This window comes from Bos taurus, chromosome 13 (assembly GCF_002263795.3).
Source record: "Bos taurus isolate L1 Dominette 01449 registration number 42190680 breed Hereford chromosome 13, ARS-UCD2.0, whole genome shotgun sequence".
Taxonomy (NCBI): domain Eukaryota; kingdom Metazoa; phylum Chordata; class Mammalia; order Artiodactyla; family Bovidae; genus Bos; species Bos taurus.
This window is the reverse complement of record NC_037340.1, coordinates 66,332,200-66,351,511: the sequence shown is the minus strand read 5'-3', so window position 1 is coordinate 66,351,511 and position 19,312 is coordinate 66,332,200. Positions and strand designations below refer to the sequence as shown.

Genomic DNA, 19,312 nt, shown 5'->3' with positions numbered 1-19,312 from the left:
TGAGCACAAAGACACTCCCAGGAGCGCACACTCACTCCCATGCTCCTACCTCTGCTTCCAAGACACATGCACACCCATGGAATCTCCAGATGTCCATTCAGATCTGGACATTGTGGTGTTTGGCTTGTGAACATAACAGCAAACAGAGAAACATCCCAATTTTGAAATCTGTTTTTAATTAAACAGATTAAACAGTGTCATTAGGCCAGAGGTAACTCACATGGATAGGTGTGTGATCTGATAAAAAATACATTTCTTCCTATAGACTGTTGCAAATGAATTTCCCGGGGCCGTGTGCCCTGGTGGAGGGGACAAGGGAACAAAGGAGGAGTCTTTGGAGTTTTCTCCAGAATACCCAGGGCTTTTGCTGACCCAGTCTCACCACCCCCACCCTCCCAGGCACTCCTGGGAAACACACAGCACACACACAGCCACAGCTCCCCCTGGGGACATCCACAACTCCACAAGGGCATGACAGCCCCATAGGGCCCCGAGTGTCAACTGCCACCATCCACCCAGGGCATGCTACTGCTACTGCTAAGTCACTTCAGTCGTGTCTGACCCTGTGCGACCCAATAGACAGTAGCCAACCGGGCTCCCCCGTCCCTGGGATTCATCTGAGTCCTCAACTGCTCACACTTGGAGAGTCCTGGGCTTCACCCAGACACAAGCAAGGTTGCTGCCAGGCATGGTCACTCCCCAAACACAGGAACAGATGTTCACACACAGCCACACTCCAGAGGTCTCCAATCTGATTATGTCCCTCCCTGACCTGAAGCCGTCCAGCCACCGGTGCTGCCTGCACAAAGGCTCCTCTGACACAGCCTGTCCTCCCATCCCACCCCCTGTCACGCTCCAGCACACAAGAGATACTCAAGAAACCACTGGCCAAACTCTGAGGTCTGTTTGTGTTTAATCAGACAATATGCAAAGTATTTACAACCAATTCCAAATTCCCCCCTCCCCCACCCCAGGCCTGGGCCATGGAATGCGGGACCCCCTGGCCCTGCCCAGAGCCGGGGGTCCCCTAGGCCTCTGCATAGTCATCTGAAATCTACAAAACACTGTTCGCTTAAAAAAAAAAAAAAAAAAAGGACAGTATTAGGATACCTTATACAAAGGGCGCTGGGCAGTTGGAAGGGGATTTGAGAGCACGCTGGAGTGAACCCAGATTTTGACTGGGACAGACAGGAGAAGACTTGGGTAATACACATGTATGAAAGGAAAAATTGAAATTTCATAGGCAGGCACCACTTGGCCTCCTTCCCCACTGGCAGGGCCTGGCTGGCTCAAGAACCCCTGGCAGCAGGAACGTTATTGCTATGATGAGGGGCAGGGGGTGAAATGTACATGGCTGGGGGACAGAGTAGGGGACATTTTTACATGTTAAATATGGACACACATGGAGGAGGAACACACACGTGTACACACACACATACACACACACAGGGGCCCTTGGCAGAATGCCTACAAAACTGTCAGCTGCCCCATTTAAGAAGGGCAGGATGAGGCCCAGGGAGAAGCCACCACATAGCCCAAGGGCCAAAACACGGTCTCTTGATGCCACGGGCTGGACTCACCACGTGATGCCAGGCCATAAGGTCTGGACAGGAGTGGAGTAGTTGCAGAGGCCATGGCCACATATGGAGGCAGACACTGAAGCCCAGAGAAGCAGCAGGGGCTGCCTGAGGTCACACAGCCAGTCCTGGTATGTGGCAATAGACAATCTGTCCTCTCTCACCCCAGCCTACGCACTCCCTCCCCTACTCGTGAGTTAAGGGTGCCAACTTGGAGAGGAGAGCAGGGGCCAGGCATTGAAACAACACAGGACAAACTGGGGGAAGGAGGACCTGGGGTTCCGTCCTGAGGCCAGGGTCTCACAAACACTTGGATCTTCCTTCTACTTCTGCTTGATTGCCTCCAGAGCCTGTGAGCTCCTTTTCATGATTGGCTAGCGCCAAAGATAAAAAACCACCCACATTCTGATTAAAACCTGCTTCCCTATCCTTATACCCTTCATTTCTAGCTCAGCCCCACATCCACCTCCACTTTCTCCCCCGACAATAGCCCCACTGAGCGAGCAGTGGCAACAGGACTCTGTCTGCTATCTCTGAGCCATTCTCAGGCCCCTTGTCCCCTGGGCTACCCCAGTCTGTCCACAATGCCTCCAAGGACAATTGCAATGGTTCCTGAGGAAGACAGAGGGAGCACCGGGTTCCAGTTCCACCTCAACCCTGAAGTGCTCTGCTGCCTCGGGCAAGTCACATCCTCTCTCTGGACTCAGTGTCCCCATAGGTAATACGAGGACAAGGAACTGATGATCTCTGAGGATTCCTCAAGCCTAAGAAGGGCAGGGTTTGAGGACGGTGTCCAGCCCCACCCACGATCATCAAGTCAGGCTAGGCCTCACCAGCCTGGGAGCCACCAGCAGAGAGGGCTGGACCCAGGAGCCTTCCGCAAACAGGCGATTCAGAAACGGACGGATGGGCCAGGGCGGCAGGCAGGCCGGGGGCCAGGGGCCCATCACTCCTCTTTGGAAAGGCTCTTTGGCCAGCTCTGCAGACAGACCTGGGGTGGCGTGGAACTGGCAAGGAGCCAGTGCACGGGGTGGGCTGAGACTAAGAAAAGGGCACCCTCAGCCCCAGCCTTTCTTCCCAGGGTCTCCCGCTGAGACATCCAGAGCTCCAAGAGAGAACGCAGGGAGGGGGCGTGTTTGTGGGCGGAGCCAGGACAGCAGCCTTAGGCCCCGCCGCCATGGCGCCCCCAAGCCCCGCCCCACCACGGAAGAGGGCGGGGCCTCGTCACTGGCAATTCCACGGAACGCGGGCAGGCAGAGGCAGGCAAGACCCCGCATCAGGGGCCCCCGCATCAGGGGCCACCCCGCCCAGGATCCAAGCCGAGAAGGCAGTCTGGCCCGGTAGCCCCGCCCTATAGGTTCTCTCCGGGCTGGTACTGGGGCTCGGTGGACGTGAAATAGTCCTCCAGGAAGGCCTGCAGGTACTCGAAGGTGGGCCGTTCCTCCGGGTCCTTCCGCCAGCACTGGCACATCAGGTCATGCAATGACTCGGGACACTCAGGAGGGCAGGGCATCCGGTAGCCCCGCTCCACCTGGTCCAGCACCTCCCGGTTCACCATCCCTGCGGGCAGAGGGAGGCGTGAGGCGCTAGGGGAGGCAAGTGGAGCAGAGGGACGTTGATGGGGACAACAAAGAGGGGTTCCTGCTTAGGGGCAGGGTGGCTGTGACCATAGGTAAGGCCCTCCCCAAGCCTGGGAGCCCTGAACAATGACAGAGCCTAGGATCAGAGGGTCACCTCCTTGTTATGCAGACGGGGAAACTGAAGCCCAGGAGGGGCTTTTACATGCCCAAGATCTCCTGAGCAGGGGGGTCACCAGGGCAGGGGCAGAAGGACTAAAGATGGGCGGCGGGGAGTTCTCTTACCAGGGTAGGGCACCCGTCCCTTTGTTGTGAGCTCCGTCAGCAGGATCCCAAAGGACCACACGTCTGATTTGATGGTGAACCGGCCATAGAGGGCAGCTTCCGGAGCTGTCCACTTGATGGGGAATTTGGCACCTGTAGGAACAAGAACGGTCGGGGGAGCTCAGGAGAACATCACTACCTCTCTGTCGGGCACCATTCTGGTCCCCACTTGACAGAGGAAGAAACTGAGGCTCAGAGAAGGGGTGTGACTCCCAACGGCCACATAGCATCGGCTGGGAGCCTGCCCACCTTGCCGGGCTGTGTATTCGTTGTCTTCAATGAGTCGAGCCAGCCCGAAGTCAGCCACTTTGCATACGAGGCTCTCTCCAACCAGGATGTTGGCAGCCCGGAGGTCTCGGTGGACATAGTTCATCCGTTCCACATAAGCCATGCCTGAGGCGATCTGCAGGCAGAACCCGGGAGTCTGATTCAGAGGCCACCCTGTGCCCTTCCCAGATCACAGGGCACATCCCCAGGGATGGGGTCATCCCCAGGAGTGGACAACCAACCAAATGCCCTGCCCTTCCCAGTTTTTCAGGCAATGAAACCAGTTTACAGTAAACCCTGTTGGCACAAAAAGCGGAACCAGTGCCTGGCCTAAGGAGGGAGCATAGGACAAAGGGGAGGCACAAGACAAGATGCAACCAGGGAAGTGGGATGACCATGAAAAAGAGACCCCAGACGCTCCCAGAGACACAGATGAGAACCAGATCCTGCCAGTTGTCCCAAGTTCCCTTTCTGAGCCTCAGTTTTCTCATCTGTCAAATGGAATAATAGCCATCCTACCTCCTCTGATTAAGTGGCTGTTGAGCACTGCCTGCAACAAGCAAGTACTAATACACGTTTGTTGAGTGTACTGACACTTGACAGAGAAGAAAACTGAGGTCTGAGGTCCCATAGCAAGTCAGTGACTCCTGATGCCCAGGTAAGGGCTCTTTCTTCTGCCCAGAACCACCACTCACAGCATCTGTAAGTGGTCCCAGTAATACATAGGATGAGATCAGTGAGGGTGGGGGCAATCAAGGCAAGTTTCTTGGAGAGGGCACTCAAGAGGCCAGATGTGGCAGAGCCAGGTGGGCGGGAGAGCTCAAGGCCAGATGTAGGAGGTGGGAGGGGCTGACTCACCTGTGCAGCCATGTCCACCAGCTGAGGCAGCCGCAGGTACTTGCCTGTCTCCCCCTTGAGAAAGTCCAGCAAACTCCCTGGGCAGAGAGAAAGCAGCTCTAGCTCCCACTCTGTCCTCCCTGAGCCAGGAAGCAGTGATTCCCAGATCTTGTCCACTGGGGCAAGCCAGTCTTGCTTTAACCATACAGCAGATTTTATGTAAACCTATCTCTGAATAAAGTCTGTGTTTGTCACTCAAAAGGCAAGCAGGATGGGAAACAACCAAACGTTCACCTCTAGGAGAACAGAACTGTTGTACAGCCATACTATAATGGCACAGCTATACTATAATGGAATACTACTAAGCAATCAAAAAGGAAGAAACTACCGATAATACACAAGAAAGAAAACCCGTGGATGTAAAAGATTTCATATATGAAGTTCTAGAAGAAAGAAATCTATGAAGACAGAAAGCACATCAGCGGCTGTATGGGTTTGGGACTGTAAGCATACTATCTGCAAAGGAATACAAAGGTGTTTTCTGGGGTGATGGAGATATTTATCTCAACTATGCTAAGAGATACACAGCATATCCATTCATTAAAACTCACTGAACTGTACATTTTAAATGGGTGTTTTTTTCCCAAAGGTTTTTTTTAACGTGGACTATTTTTAAAATCTTTATTGAATTTATTACAATATTGCTTCTGTTTTATGTTTTGGTTTTTTGGCCATGAGGCATGTGGGATTTTAGCTCCCTGACAAGGGATCGAACCTACATGTTCTGCATTGGAAGGCAAAGTCTTACCCACTGAACCACCAGGGTGTATTTTATCATATGTAAGTTATACCTCCAAAAGTGGAATTTTGAAAAATAATTATTTTCAAAACTAAGTAAAAGTCAAGCCAGGAACTTGACCCAGGTGTGGCTCAGCTTGGAGGATTCAGGGAATTTTCCTTCCAGCCCTAGAAATGGCAAACAGCTTTACAAAAGCAGCAGACAGGGGGACACTGATGCATTGTGGGACATCACTAAAAACAAAATGAACCGAGAAAGGCAACCTGCAGTTTAATGTTCCATGGATGTGGGAAGTTGATTCTTTTCATGCATTTCACCTTTAAAGGCATGCACTCTAACTCACAGACCTAGAAAACGAACTTATGGTTGCTGGGGGAGAGGGACAGTTAGGGACTTTGGGAAGGACATGTACACACTGCTATATTTTAGATGGATAACCGACAAAGACCTATTGGATAGAACAGGGTACTCTGCTCAATGTTATGTGCCAGCCTGGAACCAGGTGAATGGGAGAGCTCAAGGGAGGGAGGCCCGGGGCAGAAGGGATACATGCATACGTATGACTGAATCTCTTTGCCTTTCACCTGAAACTGTCACAACATTGCTCATCCCCAACACAAAATGTTTTTGATGTTATAAATAAATAAATAAAAATTTTAAAAAATAAAGGCACACACTCATTCTAGATGTGGTGGGAAGTGAAGCGCGTCCCACCTGCCCTGTTGCAAGGACCCCCACCAGGGCCCTCCCGGCTTCCCTCACCCTTGCTCATGTACTCCGTGACAATGTAGATGGGCTCTTCGGACACCACGGCGTACAGCTGCACGAGTTTTTCATGCCTCAGTTTCTTCATAACCTGGGCCTCCTGCAGGAAGGCCTCCGGAGACATCGTACCAGGCTTCAGGGTTTTGATGGCCACCCTGGTGGTGCCGTTCCAGGTACCTGTGTGGACAGGTGTGCAGGTTGCCTCAGGGGAGGACCCCCATTCCCATCTCACAGGGATGCAGGATCTGCCTGTCTGGGTACCAATGTCAGCTCTGACCTCCCAGGCCAGGTGACAAGCCCAGCCTCTTTCTGAGCCTCAGTGTCACCATCAGCAAAATGGGCAGAACACTCCTCACAGGGCACGCTCAAGAAACAGTAGCTGTTCTTAGGACTCTTATGATTAGAAATGTCCCCAAAAGCAGCACATTCGTCAATTCAACTGCCCTCCTCGGGGTGGTCATGTTCCTTCTGGGTGACACACTGAAAGGTGGCCTAGGTGTTCACAGCTGGTGCGTGTGCACTGGTGGGGGATGGGGGTGAGACAGAGCTGGCCTCAGAACAAGGCCCCAGAACAAGAAGCTGTCTCAAGCCACACTCGCCAAAAATTAATTAAAGCCTTACACCAAGTACAAAGACTCAGAGGTCAGACTGGCAGGAGTTTGGCTCCCACCTCTGCCCACTGTCAGCAGTGAGACCACAGGTGAGTCAGTGCCCCTCTAAACCTCGATTTTCTCATCTGGAAAATGGGGATGCTATAATCCATCTATGGGGCTGCCAGGGCTGCTAAGCCCACTGGGAGCACCCAGTTAACAGCTGCAGCTGTCATTTTATTATCTGGTTTTTCAAACTGTGATGCCTCGGGGAAAGCTATGTTTTAAACCAGTGTGTTTAATCCCTGTTTGGTCCCAGCCAGGCCTGAGGATCCTTTGATGAGTGGCCTTGGCCCATGCCTCACTATCTCTGGGCCTCCATCTGTGGGTTGGGGCTCAGGCCCATGTCTGCAGTCCTCCAGCACAGGCCCTCTGGAGATATGTACCAGGCTCTTCATAAGTCTGTCTGGATCATCCAGGGAGGAGCGAGAGCCTCCTCCACTGATTTCACCGCACAGCTAAACCAGGAATGAGTTTTGCAGCCACCAGAATGGCGGATGCTATCTCCGTTTTGCTCGGGTTCTCTTTTTTTAAGATTTATTTATGCATTTGACCACTAGATCTTAGTTTTGGCACACGGGATCTTTGATATTTGTTGAAGCATGTGAACTCTTAGTTGTGGCTTGCGGGATCTAGTTACCTGACTAAGGACTGAACCTGGGCCCATGCATTGGGAGCATGGAATCTCAGCCACTGGACTGCCAGGGAAGTCCCATCAGTTCCTCTCTTTGTGCGTGTGCTTTGCATCTCCATCCCCTCTCCCCAGCTCAAAGCCAGCAGCTCCTCTTTCCTGACCTGGCCTGACCTCCAGCCTGTAGGCCCCTGTCCCTGCATTGAGCCTCCCAGGAAGCCCCTCTGCTCTCCTCCATCATCTCTTCCTCATGGGAAGGAAGTGGAGGCAGTGATACACCAGAGCTCAGATGGAACCGCCTTGAAAACTGCACACGGTCATCTCCCCATGGGATATGCGGGCTCACAACAGCCAGGCCTCCCTCACCACAACCTCTGCGACACGTGTCCGCAGAGACCAGTCAGCAGAAGGGGGCCTGGGTTTTGTCAGGGCTGCACGGCGTTTGTTTTCAAGGACAGTTTGGCCATTTCTCCAGAGTGAAACAGGAGATCGTTAACAGGCCAGGAACCCTCTAGACTGCACCTCCCGGAGCTCCATCTAGGAGCTGAGGTTTCTCTTCCCACGGCTGAAGTTAACGTGGGGACACGTGTAGGGCAAGCATTCTCTCAATCCCCCAGGGGGTCCTATTACCCCCCGCCCCCGCCAGCCCCATTTTACAGGTGGGAAGATCAAGGCTCAGAGGGAAGCCACCCGGCCCAGACCACAGGGCATGTCACTGGGGAATCACGATGCCCAGCCCCAAGCAGTTCTCAGAAAACGGGTACCACGGCAGCTGGAGGCATGGCTTGCTGGGGCCCTAGCTTGCTACTGCCCACCACTGGAGGAGTTCCACGTTGAGAGTAGGACCCACAGTTCACAGAGGTTATAAGATCATGGAAGCAAAGGTTGGGGGACTCATGGGGCCTGGAGAAGCCACATGGGACAGACATCTGCCTGGTTTTCAAAGGGGGACAAAGCAGGGGCGGGAGAGCCGGGGGCATGGCCTTACCCATCCACACCTCTCCGAAGCAGCCCTGGCCCAGCTTGACCTCCAGCCGCAGCGACTCCCGGGGGATCTCCCAGGCATCTTTGGCCAAGCCTTGAGTCTGCGGCTTGGACGTGGGGCACACAGTGGTGAGGCGGTGGCAGAGGCCGTCAGCGTGTTCTGAAGACAGAGACAGGGCAATGGAGTTCAGGCCTGGCATCCACGCAGGGTCACCGTGTCCCACGGTGTGTGTGTGTGTGTGTGTGTGCGTAGACTCACACACTGCATGCACACAGGCTTCAGGGCCACACAGGACACCCTCAAGGCCAGGCGTCCATACCTGTGTGTATGCACTGCCCCCAACACGGGCCCACAGTGCCTCATGCATCTGCTCCCCGAGTCATTCGTTCATTCATCTGACTTTAAGGGGGTGCCAGGGAGCCAGTGGAAGCCTGCCCTCATGGAGCCCCCAGTCCAGGGGGGCACCCAACTTTCCCATATCACCTCCCAGGACCACAAGTGTGACAGAGGAGAGCTGTACATGCAATAGCAGGTGGGTTGGGTGGAATTCTGGGAGGCTTCCTGGAAGAGGTGGCACCTGGGCTTGTATTTGCAGGAGGGTGAGTGGTCAACTAGGGAACAGCCCTCTGGGTAGAGGGCACACTGCCTCATCCATGTGCAAAGGCCCTGAGGCAGGAACAAGCCAGTGGGTTGGAGGAGCTGAACGGAGGTCGAGGTGGGTGGGGAGGGCTGCCAAGGAGTGAGTAGGGGAAGGAGGGCCCCACGTAAGGCATGGAGGCCAGTTGGGTTTAGACCACCCAAAACCTGACGCCACATGGGGGTCTTTCTCCTAAAATTCCAAGGTAACCAACCCCTGGAGGGTTTTGATCTGGGGGAACCGGGTTCAGAATAAATACAGCGGTGGCCAAAGGGATGGAGGTGGACAGCGGCAGATCCTTGAGGAGTCAGGAGGCTCAGCTGACAGAGGAGAAGGGGCTGGCGCTCTCAGGAAAGGCCACACGTGAAGGCTGTGGCCACATGCCAGACACCCAGGTCCCCACAGGACTGTCCCATGGGAGCACACAGGCCAGGACACCACTGGAGTCCACCCAGGCAGCCCGGACATCCAGACGGACTGGCCACAGCCTTGCACACATGGCCTAACCCGCGCCCACAACCTGCGCCTGTGAGCTCCCCGCCTGCCACTCGCTCTCCCCCTCTCTGCTGCGATCAATCTAGACGCCCCCTCGTCTCCTGGTAACCGGTTCTAACCGGTCCTAAGGCTGCAGGGACAAATGACACCGGTCTATGCCCCCCTCCTTCCCGGCTCACTTCTCCAGACAGCCCCCTCCTCATCAGGCAGCTTCGGAGGAGGAGGACGGAGGGGTGGGAGGGGGTGGGGAAGGCAGAGGGAAACCAGGGAGGAGGGCATGGGAGGAGGGGAGTGGGAAAAGGGGCACAGGAGGAGGGGAGTGGGAGGAGGGCGAAAAGGGGAAAGGAAGAAGCAGGAGGGGAACAGGAGCTTTCATCCTCAGGGTGACAGGAGTCCTGGACCTGGTTGGCTCCAAAGCCCCCAGCTCAGGGTCTGCAGTATGGATGGAGACCCCCACCTCCCAGCCGCTCCCGGGCCCTTCCCTCCCCTGCGCCCAGCTGGCAGCCCGGAGGCCGGCCGGCACTCACTGGAGTAGTAGGCCACCAGCTGCTGCAGGCTGTTGAACTGGGTGCGGGAGGTGATGTAGAAGCCTCCGCTGTCCAGCTTGCGGATTTTGTAGTGCTTCACGTTGAGGCCCTTGGCGTTGTCGAAGTCAGACACCGAGAGGCAGTAGGCGCCTGCAGGACAGGCCGGAGAGGGGCTGTGACCACCACGCCCGCTCGCCCATGGCCGCGGCGCTGAGCACACCTACCCAACACGGGACAGAAGGCAGGCACAGACGGAGCCAGGTCTGGTCCAGCCTGTCTCTGAGCACCTGGCGCCTGGGCGGCCAATGGGGCAGAATCAAGTGACAAAGGGCACGTGACTCAGGAATCTTTCCATGCACCTTTGACCTGTGAAGCCCAGATGTGCATCCCAGCTCTGTGACCTAAGCAAGTGACTTGCCCTCTCTGGGCCTTAGTTTCCTCCTCTGCACAAGCAGGCTACTCCCCAGGCAGCTGGGCAGATTCAGTGAGACCACATATAAGAAGGCCGGGTACACAATAGGCGCTCAGTAAATGTTTGTGGGGAGCCTCATAGGAATAGCCCCAGGTAGCTGTGTGTCCCTGGCCTAACTGCCTCTCCTCTCTGGGTCTGCCCACTGTAGTGGTGTCCAGGCCCCGCCCCTCCCTGAAGACTCCAGGCTTAGGCAGGAGCCGGTGGTTGGCTAAGGCCGGGCTGCCCTGGGCAGGAGACCACATACTGGGCGTGGCCTGAAGGGCGCCAAGGCTCAGCTGGGCCAGTCCGGGTGGCCCCTCCCTGTTGCCCTGGAGCCTAGAAAAGCTTTGGGCTTGAAAAGTTTCCTTCTGCCCAACAGGCCTGTTAACCTGAGCCCAAGAGATGCCTGGGGTGGCATCAGGGAAAAAGGCTGAGCGCCAGAGGTGGGGGAGAAGGCTTCAGTGGCCAGAGAAAGCGCTTCTAAGTAAACAGCATACAGGCATCATTCTAGAAGCCCAGGCCCCTCAGCCCCCACAACCTCTGGACAATCCTCAGGTGGGGTTTACAATATCCAGTGTCAAAAAGGGAAAATGAGGCTCAGAGAGGCAGCTAGCTTCGGGTCACCCACCCAGCAATTCAGACACACACAGAACCTGTGGCTGGGTCTCTAAAGCCTGCACTGGACAACCATGACTTTCTGCAGATGGCCCAGGCCATGTGCTATAGAAGCCACAGCACTAAATCTAAAGCCAAGCCCTGACCACGTGTGCACACACCACAAACATGCCTGTGTCCGGTGGCCATATGCTCACACAGGCTCACGCTCTCCAGGCCCCCAGGCACAAGGACAAACCCACAACAATTCACTCCCACACAGCATTACACAGACAACACCACCCCAGGTGCACACACACACACGCCTGGACCCACATGGCAGGCACAGCCACATGACTGCTCATAAATGCACACACGTGACATGGACACTCTGCTTTCCCATCTCCCACTGAGCCCCAGGCCCACAGGAGCAGGAGCTTCGTCGCCATGGTGATGGAGTCTGCAACCCACTTGCAGAGGGGCTAGAGAGAAAGGGGGTGATCATTCTCTGGCAGAGGGGAAGGACAGGAGAGAAACAGAGGCCAAGACTACTGGGAGAAGGGCAAAGCCAGGTCCCAGTACCCAGTCCAGCCCCTGAGGCCCCTGGGGAGAGGGAAGAGAGAGGGCCATTGCATCAGCACCCTCCTTGGGAACAGCCTTTGGCTTTTTGACCCTCAGGCCTCCTGATAATGTGTGTCCATTCCTTATCTGAGCAACCTGAGGCCAGAGAGACTGGCCTCTTTTGTTGCACCTTTTGCGGCATCTTTTGCTCACCCCAGATAATTCAGTGCTCTTCAAATGTACCTCCCTGCCGTTGATCCTGGCTTTTTCTCCAGCTGGAGGATTCTTCCCATCCCACTCCATATACCAAACTCCTATTCATTCCTCAATACCCAGCTCAAATAACCCACAAAAGGTTCAGTTCCCAGTAGAAGCACTCATACCTTTCGTGGTCTCGCTTTCTCGCACTAGGAAGGTCCCTCTTGGGTTCTCTGCATTGAGCAGTAACCGCTCTGACTCCCGTCTGGTGATCTTGCCAAAGTACCACCTGGGGCGGGAGGGAGGGGGATGGTGCTGGTGGTCCAGGATTCTGCCCACCCACCATGCCTCTTCCTGGGATGTGGCTGGGGCAGCCAGCCCCTCCACTCTAGCCCAGGAGAGAAGCTCTGAACCAGTAGCAATGATGGTGAGCAAGCAGGAGGCCAGAGTCAATACTCACTCTTCAGCCTGGATGGAGTCAGAGGGTGCCACGTAGTTGCTGGGGATGTAGCCCGTCTGTCCTGTGCTGAGCGAGTGGGCCAGCCACCAGTCTCCCTCTCTGAGCAGGGGGAGAGGGAGGGAGCAAAGGAGAAGGAAACCATCAGCAATGGGCCCCGGGGCGTGTGGTCTTCAGAGGTGCTATGCTGGGGGCTCGCGAGGCTGAGTGAGGTGCAGGGAACACGGAGATCAGGCCACTCACCCCTTGCCAAGCTGAGCTGGCCTGGGACTCCTCCCCTCCCTATCCCAGAAACCTCCTGGCCAAAGCTGACTCAGACGATGAGGCCTGAACTCACAGGGGCAGAGTCCTGAGACAGGAAGTGATCGGCTGCCCTGCAGATACCCCAAGCCATCTCAAGATGCCAAGCACCTGCCTTGGGATTTAGGGAGGGAGCTCCCTGTCTCTGGGGAGCAAACAAGTTGTAACAGGAGAAGCTTCCTGCCTGAGATGGATGGCGAATCAGACCTTCAAAACCTCCCCAAGCCCTGAGATTTTGAAGCCCAAGCCTGGGAAGTGGCGAGACCTGAGTGGAGGCAAAGGATGGTCCTTTTGGGGCTTGGTGACAATCCAGGCGCTCTCTGCAGAGCTGCCACTGCAGCTGGAGCAATGCTTGCCTTTGTCACAAATCACAGGTCACGCCCACCAGGCTCCATGACTGAAAACTACAGGCCTCCTCCTGCAGCCTACCCAGCTATGGGGAAACTGAGGCCAGAGGGGGCTGGGACTTGCCCAAAGTCACACAGTGAGTCATGTCAGAGGGAGCTGAAGTGGCAGAGCCCCAGTGCCCAGGGCCCTTCTACACTGATTTCCCCATGAGGCAGGGAGTGTGATGGGGACAGGGTGATGGGGCAGGAGAAGCCCCCAGCAGGGTGGGTCCCCTGGGTCTGGTGGGGAGCAGGGAAGGGGCAGAAGTACCTTTGCAGCCATCTGAATGTGAACCAGGTCTGGCTGGAGCGGGGGTCCAGAGACACAGAGGAGGGAGGAGAAAGCGAGAGCCCAACAGGAAAGAAGAGGCAGAGATGGGGGTGGTGAGAGAGAGAGAGAGGCAGAAAGAGCGAGGGAGAGAGCAGAGTGCCAGGCGGTGCTGGGGACAGGGGAGGGGGGACAAGGCGGCAGCCACAGGAGCCTCGCATCCAAAGCAATCAATGGAGGCAGGGAGAGGATTGATGGGAAGGGAGGGGAGGCTGATGGGAAGGGCTGCCTGGGAAATAGGGCCCAGCCCCCTCCAATTCCCACTGTACAGATGGGAAGACTGAGGCTAGAGACGCAAGGGCCTCTGCTCAAGGCCACACAGCCAGGCCCAGGTTCCTAACTCCCAGATGAGGAGGAATCCTTCCCTACAGGGAGCTGTAGAGCTGGATACCTTGCTGAGCTTCTCACCTCAAGGCTGCCTTTGACCTCATCACAACCCTGAGAAGACACACAGCCAATGGATGTGTCCCCTGCTGCCCATGATCGGGATCCAAAGAGAAAAAGGCCCTTGCCCACAGCCACAGTCTGGACTTGAACCTGGATCCCTGGCTCCAGGTTCTTCTGAGCTGCCCCACCTATGCTCTTCAGCCCATTTTGAAGATGGAGAAGTTGAGGCCAGGAGAGAGTGGGGCTGGGCGAGCTCTCCGAGAACAGATGAGTATAGGTGAGCATCCCAAAGTCAGCCAGGTGAGCCCAGGCTCGACCAGAGAGTATGAATCCCATCTGGATGGAGTGAGATTGGCGCTGTGGGGCTGACTCAGCTATACAATCATTGCACGCATGCACACTCAGGTGGGGGCACAGGCTCACATGGGAGTCTTGGCAGGAGACGGGGGGCCCCAGAGTAAGGTGGTGATGCCCACCTCAAGGAAAGAAGCCTGGAGGTGCCCCGGACCTCCATCTACCTCTCTGTGTGTACCCACAGTGGATGGGGGGGCCCCTCACTGTCTGTCCTATTTGACTCTCAAGACTGCCCTGCAAAAAAGGCAGGCCTCAGCCCCTAGATGAAGAAAAGGTGGCTCAGAGATGTCTAGGGGGCCAGCCCAAGGACACACAACACCCAGGATGGAATAACCCAGCACTTTCTTCGTAGAGTTGGTGAAAATGAGGCACAGAATGGGTAGAAACTTCCCCAAAGCTAGCGGAGATCTTCCAGCCCAAAGCCTTCACTTCAGCAAGGGGAAAACTAAGGCACAGAGAAGGGCGATGATTTGCCCAAAGACACACAGCGAATCCACAGCAGAGCAAGGGTGAGAACCTGGGCCCCTGTGTGCCCACAGCCAGTCTTGGCCGGCCCCCTGGACCCCTGTGCCCTCCCCAGGCCCCTCAGACTCAGAGACCCTCAGGGAAACCAGGGGAAGATGGAGGAGGAGGCAGCAGGGCTGGGGGCAGGGGACTGAGCCAAGGTCTAGGTCAGAGACTACGAAATGCGGCAGATTGACAAAGCAGAGTTTGCAAGCTGGCTGGCCTTGGGAGAGGCCCCAGCCACCTACTCACAATGGAAGGCTGGCAGCAGCATGTGCCCAGAGGCTGGCCAAGCACGGCCCCAGAAGCCCCTGAAGCGGGGGTTCAGCCCTGCTGACATTACCCAGACTGGCCCAGCTGAGCCTCCAGCTCCCCGACACCAGCCCATGTATGAGTCTGGGCTCACAGTCCAATTTGGGGGTTTTATTTCACAAGGACAGGGATGGAGGCGTGCGGAAAGCTCACTAAGGATCCACGGTCCAGCTTCAGCCTGGACCCAGCTCGAGAGGTTTCAAAGAGCCTGAGCGCCAGAGTCCAAGCATCCTGGCGCCAGCCCAGCTCAGCATTGCAGGCATGACCTTGGCCCTACCTCGGTTTCCTCATCTGCAGGATGGGGATACTCATGCCTCCCTCCGAGGATGTAAAATTGCAGCACTATGCCTGGCACACAGTAGGTGCTCAATGTGCATGAGCTGATAGTATCTTGGTTTGGCTAAAAAAAGAAAAAGAATGAAATCTGCAACTCTATGGTACCCCTCCCCACTCTCAACACGGCTTTAAAAACCAGCACGCAGCTCAGTTAGTCTCCAATAAGGATTTGCTGTGTGACTTTGGGCAAGTTCCTTACCCTCTCAGCACCTCTATAAAAAGGAGGTAATAGTCATAAAATCTCCCTTGCAGGCAAAGCGTGTAAATCAGTCAGCATCAAGCCAAGAAGTGGCTTGATCATCTGTGATGATCATCTGAGCCTCAGTGTGCCCACCTGTGAAATGGAAATATCAAGCCCCACCTTCCGCTGCCAACGGTCTGGAAGGTTCAAACCTGCCTCAGACGGCTGTGAGCTGGCTCTGCCGAGGGCCAGGGACTGCCCTCACAATGAGGGGCCCCATAGCTTCCCAGATCAGCCCGGTCTGGTGGGGACTCTGATCTGAGCTCAGAAGTGACAGTGGTGTTAACCTAACATGTTGAGCACACTTACTGCATCTCACACCTTTCCTGGGGCCTGGGTCCCATCAGATAGGGAGGAAGAAGGGAAGGAAGGGAATCACACATTCCCTGCCTGACCCCTCACCTTCCCTCACACGGCCAGAGAAGAAAGTACTGGACCAGGAGTCCCCGAACTACGATTTTACACCCCAAGTGCTGTCACTAGCTGTGTGACTTCAGGCTACTGACCTCACCTCTCTGAGCCTCAGGATCCTCTTTTTAGAGCCTAATCCTTGTGGCTAATTCAGGCAGGCATGTGGACTGGGAGGGTGGCAGCTTTGGAACCTGGGGAATTAGGACAGCTTGCATTGTTCTATTTAACTCATGTGGGCTGTTGGGACTGACCAGAGAAGCGATTTGGAGCTTGCAGGCGAGCCAGGGCAGCTGGGCACAGCTCAGACAGTCAAGTTTCCGAGCCTTGAGGCCTGGACCCCTGCTTGGTCCTCGGGGAGAGAGCAGGGTGAGGCCGAGGCAGATCGTGCGAGGAGGGCAGGAAGAGGTCCCTCGCCCCATGGTGGGGAGTGGAACCGAAGAGCCCAGGGCAAGGGGGCAGAGGTCAGTGCCCGCTGGAGAAGCTGCTGGAATAATCGGGGTGGGAGGAAACGGCAGTTTGGGAAGCACCCCAAAGTCAGACCCGAGGGGCTCTGGCTCCTAGAGAACCAGGACAGGGGCTTAGGGTGGTCACCCCTCAGATGGGCTTCCTCCGACCCAAGGCCACACAGCAGCCAGAGCTCTAGGTCCAGGACCACGTGGCATGGAGATCCAAGGAGCAGGGTCTCCAGGCAGCTACTGTGAGGACTCCAACCCAGCCAGCCCTGGCCCAGCCCCAACAGGCTCAGCTTCAAGCTCTCCCTCCCCGACTCCCAGCCCAGCCACAGGCTAGACTCAGAAAGTCCCTCACTCCTGCAGGGTGTGGGGTGGGTGCAGGGGGCTCACAATAATGGAGCTTAAGCAATAACGGTACAAGGACATGCGGGGTGTTCCCAGGGTGAGGTATGAAACCTCACGCGTGGGTAGCCTATCTTCCACTAAGGGAAGCAGGACAGGGATGCTTCCCTGTCCCATCCCCGATCCTGTTACCCCTCCTCTTCCTCTAATGCCAGCTCCCCACCAACTCCATCATCACCCGACTTCTGAGGCAGAGGAGCAGCTGAGTGCTGTGATATGAGGAAGGGCTCCCGATCCACCCCCACTTTCTAATCGGGGCACCTCACTGCCCCCCATGGGCTTCCCATGGACAGATCTCCATCACTTCCGGCCCTCCTGGCAGCCCATCCTGGAAGGCAGGAAGAAGGAAAGGAAGGGGCTGGCAAAGGACGAGTGAAAGAGGCAGGATCAAAGTTTCCAGAACTTTCCTCTGGCCACACCTTTGCTCAAGCTGTGAGTTCCCTAAGAAGCCCTTCCCATCGTTGCCAGTTGAGATCTCCCCAGCACTTCAAAGTCTCCTCCAGCCTGAGGCACCATCCCGCCCAGCTCGGGCCCCTCCCTCCTCCCAGCTCCTCTGCACCTGCACAGAGCCCCTCCTCCAAGGGCTCAGGGTCATGCCTACCTCCCCGCCGCCCAGCTCTGCCACTACTAGCTGTGTGACCTTGAGAAAGTCATTTCACCCCTCTGGGCCTCAGTTTCCTCATCTGTAAAATGGAGCCAACAAACATTTCCACTTCCCAGGGCTATGGTGCCTTTTAAATAAAACAACGCAACTGAAGCGGTCAGCGTGAGCACAGGCCCACAAGCAGGGCACAAGAAATGGTGCTCCAGTACCACCTGGGTACCCCCAGTGGGGTGAGGAACATGGGGTGGGGGGCCCCAAAATGTGGCAGGCACAAGAGCGGCCCTCAACAAGTTTCCAGTTTGGGGGTGGGCAGATGGAAACAGCTGGAACCAGGAGAGAACTAGAGTGGCATTGGGACTCAGACAGCAGGGGTTTGGGGGAGCTGGGAAAGGCCCCTCCCCTTGGGAGAACAGCTTAAAGAAGACAGAGAGCTGCTGCCCAAGTTCCAATCCTGGCTTTGCTACTTGGTGGCTGTGACCTTGGGCAAGGGCCTTTACATCTCTGAGCCTCAGTTTCCTCCTTCCATATGAGGAATCAATATGGCGATGGCCCCGCCCCCATCACTACAGCCCTGGCAGGCGGAACGGCAGCAGAGTAAAAGACGTGGGTAAAAATGCCTACCCCTCTTTCCCCCTTTGCCTCACAAGGAAGGCACTTCTGAGCTGGATCTTGAGGGATGAGTAGGAGTTTGCCAGACCAATGGGAGAAGGGGCCTTTCACGCAGAGGGAACAACATGCATAACAGCAGGCAGGCACGAACAAGCAAGAAATGACTGGAGACGGTGGGGATGTCCAACCTCCTTAGCCAGGCCTTCAGGGATGCTCCAGGATCAATCCCACTCTACCCTCTAGAACCTTCTCGCCCTTCCATAGCCCTGAAGGCATGTAAACCCCTCCAGCACTGCACCCTCCCAGGAGCTGCCCTTCTGTGAGGGGTGCTGGCATCTACCACCCCACTCCAGCACCTCTGCTTCACTGTGCTTCCTTTGAGGTCCTGCTTGAGTCTCCCAGCCCCTGGTCACCACCAGAGGTGGGCACACAGCGCGGCCCCCTAAAGACCAAGCTGACCCCAGCCCCGCCCTCCACCGGCCACGGGGCCCGGACTAGGGCCAGTCCCGCTATACTCTGGCCCCAGGAGGACGTGGCCTTCTCCACCCAGGCCTCCCTGGGCCCAGCGCTGGCCCTGCATGCAGCTGGCACTCGGGGGGAGCTGAGCGAGCAGGAGGTGGATGGGGAAGAGGTGTGACGGGGAGTGACAGGGGTGATGAGAGGACCCTCCCCATTCTCAGCCTGGGGGTGCAGCCTGGTCCAACTCTAGGGTGTGAGGACGGAAGCTGGGGAAGCCGGAGGGGGTGCAGCCAAGGGGGTGCAGGCGGAAGCGCATGCAGCCCCACCCCCACCAGTGAAGCACCCCCACCCAGCCCGCCGCCCTGGGAGCGCGTACACACCTGACATCCACCTTCCTCCTAGGGCCAGCAAGAGAGAAGCAGAGAGGGAGAAGCTGAGAGAGAGCTGGAGGGAGCAAGCACGGGCCAGGAGTGGGGCAGGATGGGAGGTGGCAGAGAGGGGAGAGCAGGCCGTCCAAGGGCAGGAAGGCAGCTGGTGTGGAACTGTGCCCCGCCCTCTGTTGCCAGCTCCGCCCCTACTGTGATCACCCCAGGGCACGGCATCCAAAGCCTGTACTCCCCAACCCCCATGACAGGTGCTGCACCCCACTCCCCACTGCACTCTGGGCGGGGAAAGGAGAGGAGGAGGAAGGAGGCGAAGGACCCCATCCCCTGGCTGAAGCCCCACCCCCCTCATCAGTTCATCACTCACAGGGGCCCCAGCCCCCCCATTCATCAGCTTGGCCCTAGGATGCCCCATGCCAAGGCTGGAGTCCTGGAGGGGGGCATGGATGCCACCCTAGGGTGCCCTGCCTTCCACATCCTATGCCCCCATCCTCCCCATGCCCTATCCTGAC

General features: G+C 56.5%; 1 protein-coding gene across 8 annotated transcripts in view; it reads right to left on the bottom strand.

Annotated features, from left to right (window-relative positions):
- Positions 1–896: 896 nt before the first annotated feature.
- SRC (SRC proto-oncogene, non-receptor tyrosine kinase) overlaps positions 897–19,312 on the bottom strand; it is a 55,114-nt gene continuing 36,698 nt past the window's right edge. For 5 of the 8 annotated variants that reach the window (XM_005214806.5, XM_059892712.1, XM_005214804.5 and 2 more), the window contains 11 exons: positions 18,798–18,815; positions 13,290–13,322; positions 12,336–12,434; positions 12,061–12,164; positions 10,072–10,221; positions 8,416–8,571; positions 6,144–6,323; positions 4,604–4,680; positions 3,728–3,881; positions 3,440–3,571; positions 897–3,137 (listed from right to left, as the gene is read on the bottom strand). In XM_005214806.5, coding sequence (XP_005214863.2) covers positions 2,929–3,137; positions 3,440–3,571; positions 3,728–3,881; positions 4,604–4,680; positions 6,144–6,323; positions 8,416–8,571; positions 10,072–10,221; positions 12,061–12,164; positions 12,336–12,434; positions 13,290–13,322; positions 18,798–18,815 — 1,312 coding nt within the window. In that variant the 3' untranslated portion in view covers positions 897–2,928. The remainder of the gene's footprint in view (positions 3,138–3,439; positions 3,572–3,727; positions 3,882–4,603; positions 4,681–6,143; positions 6,324–8,415; positions 8,572–10,071; positions 10,222–12,060; positions 12,165–12,335; positions 12,435–13,289; positions 13,323–18,797; positions 18,816–19,312) is intronic. The other 3 variants (XM_010811510.4, XM_010811511.4, NM_001110804.2) reach the window with 3 other exon arrangements.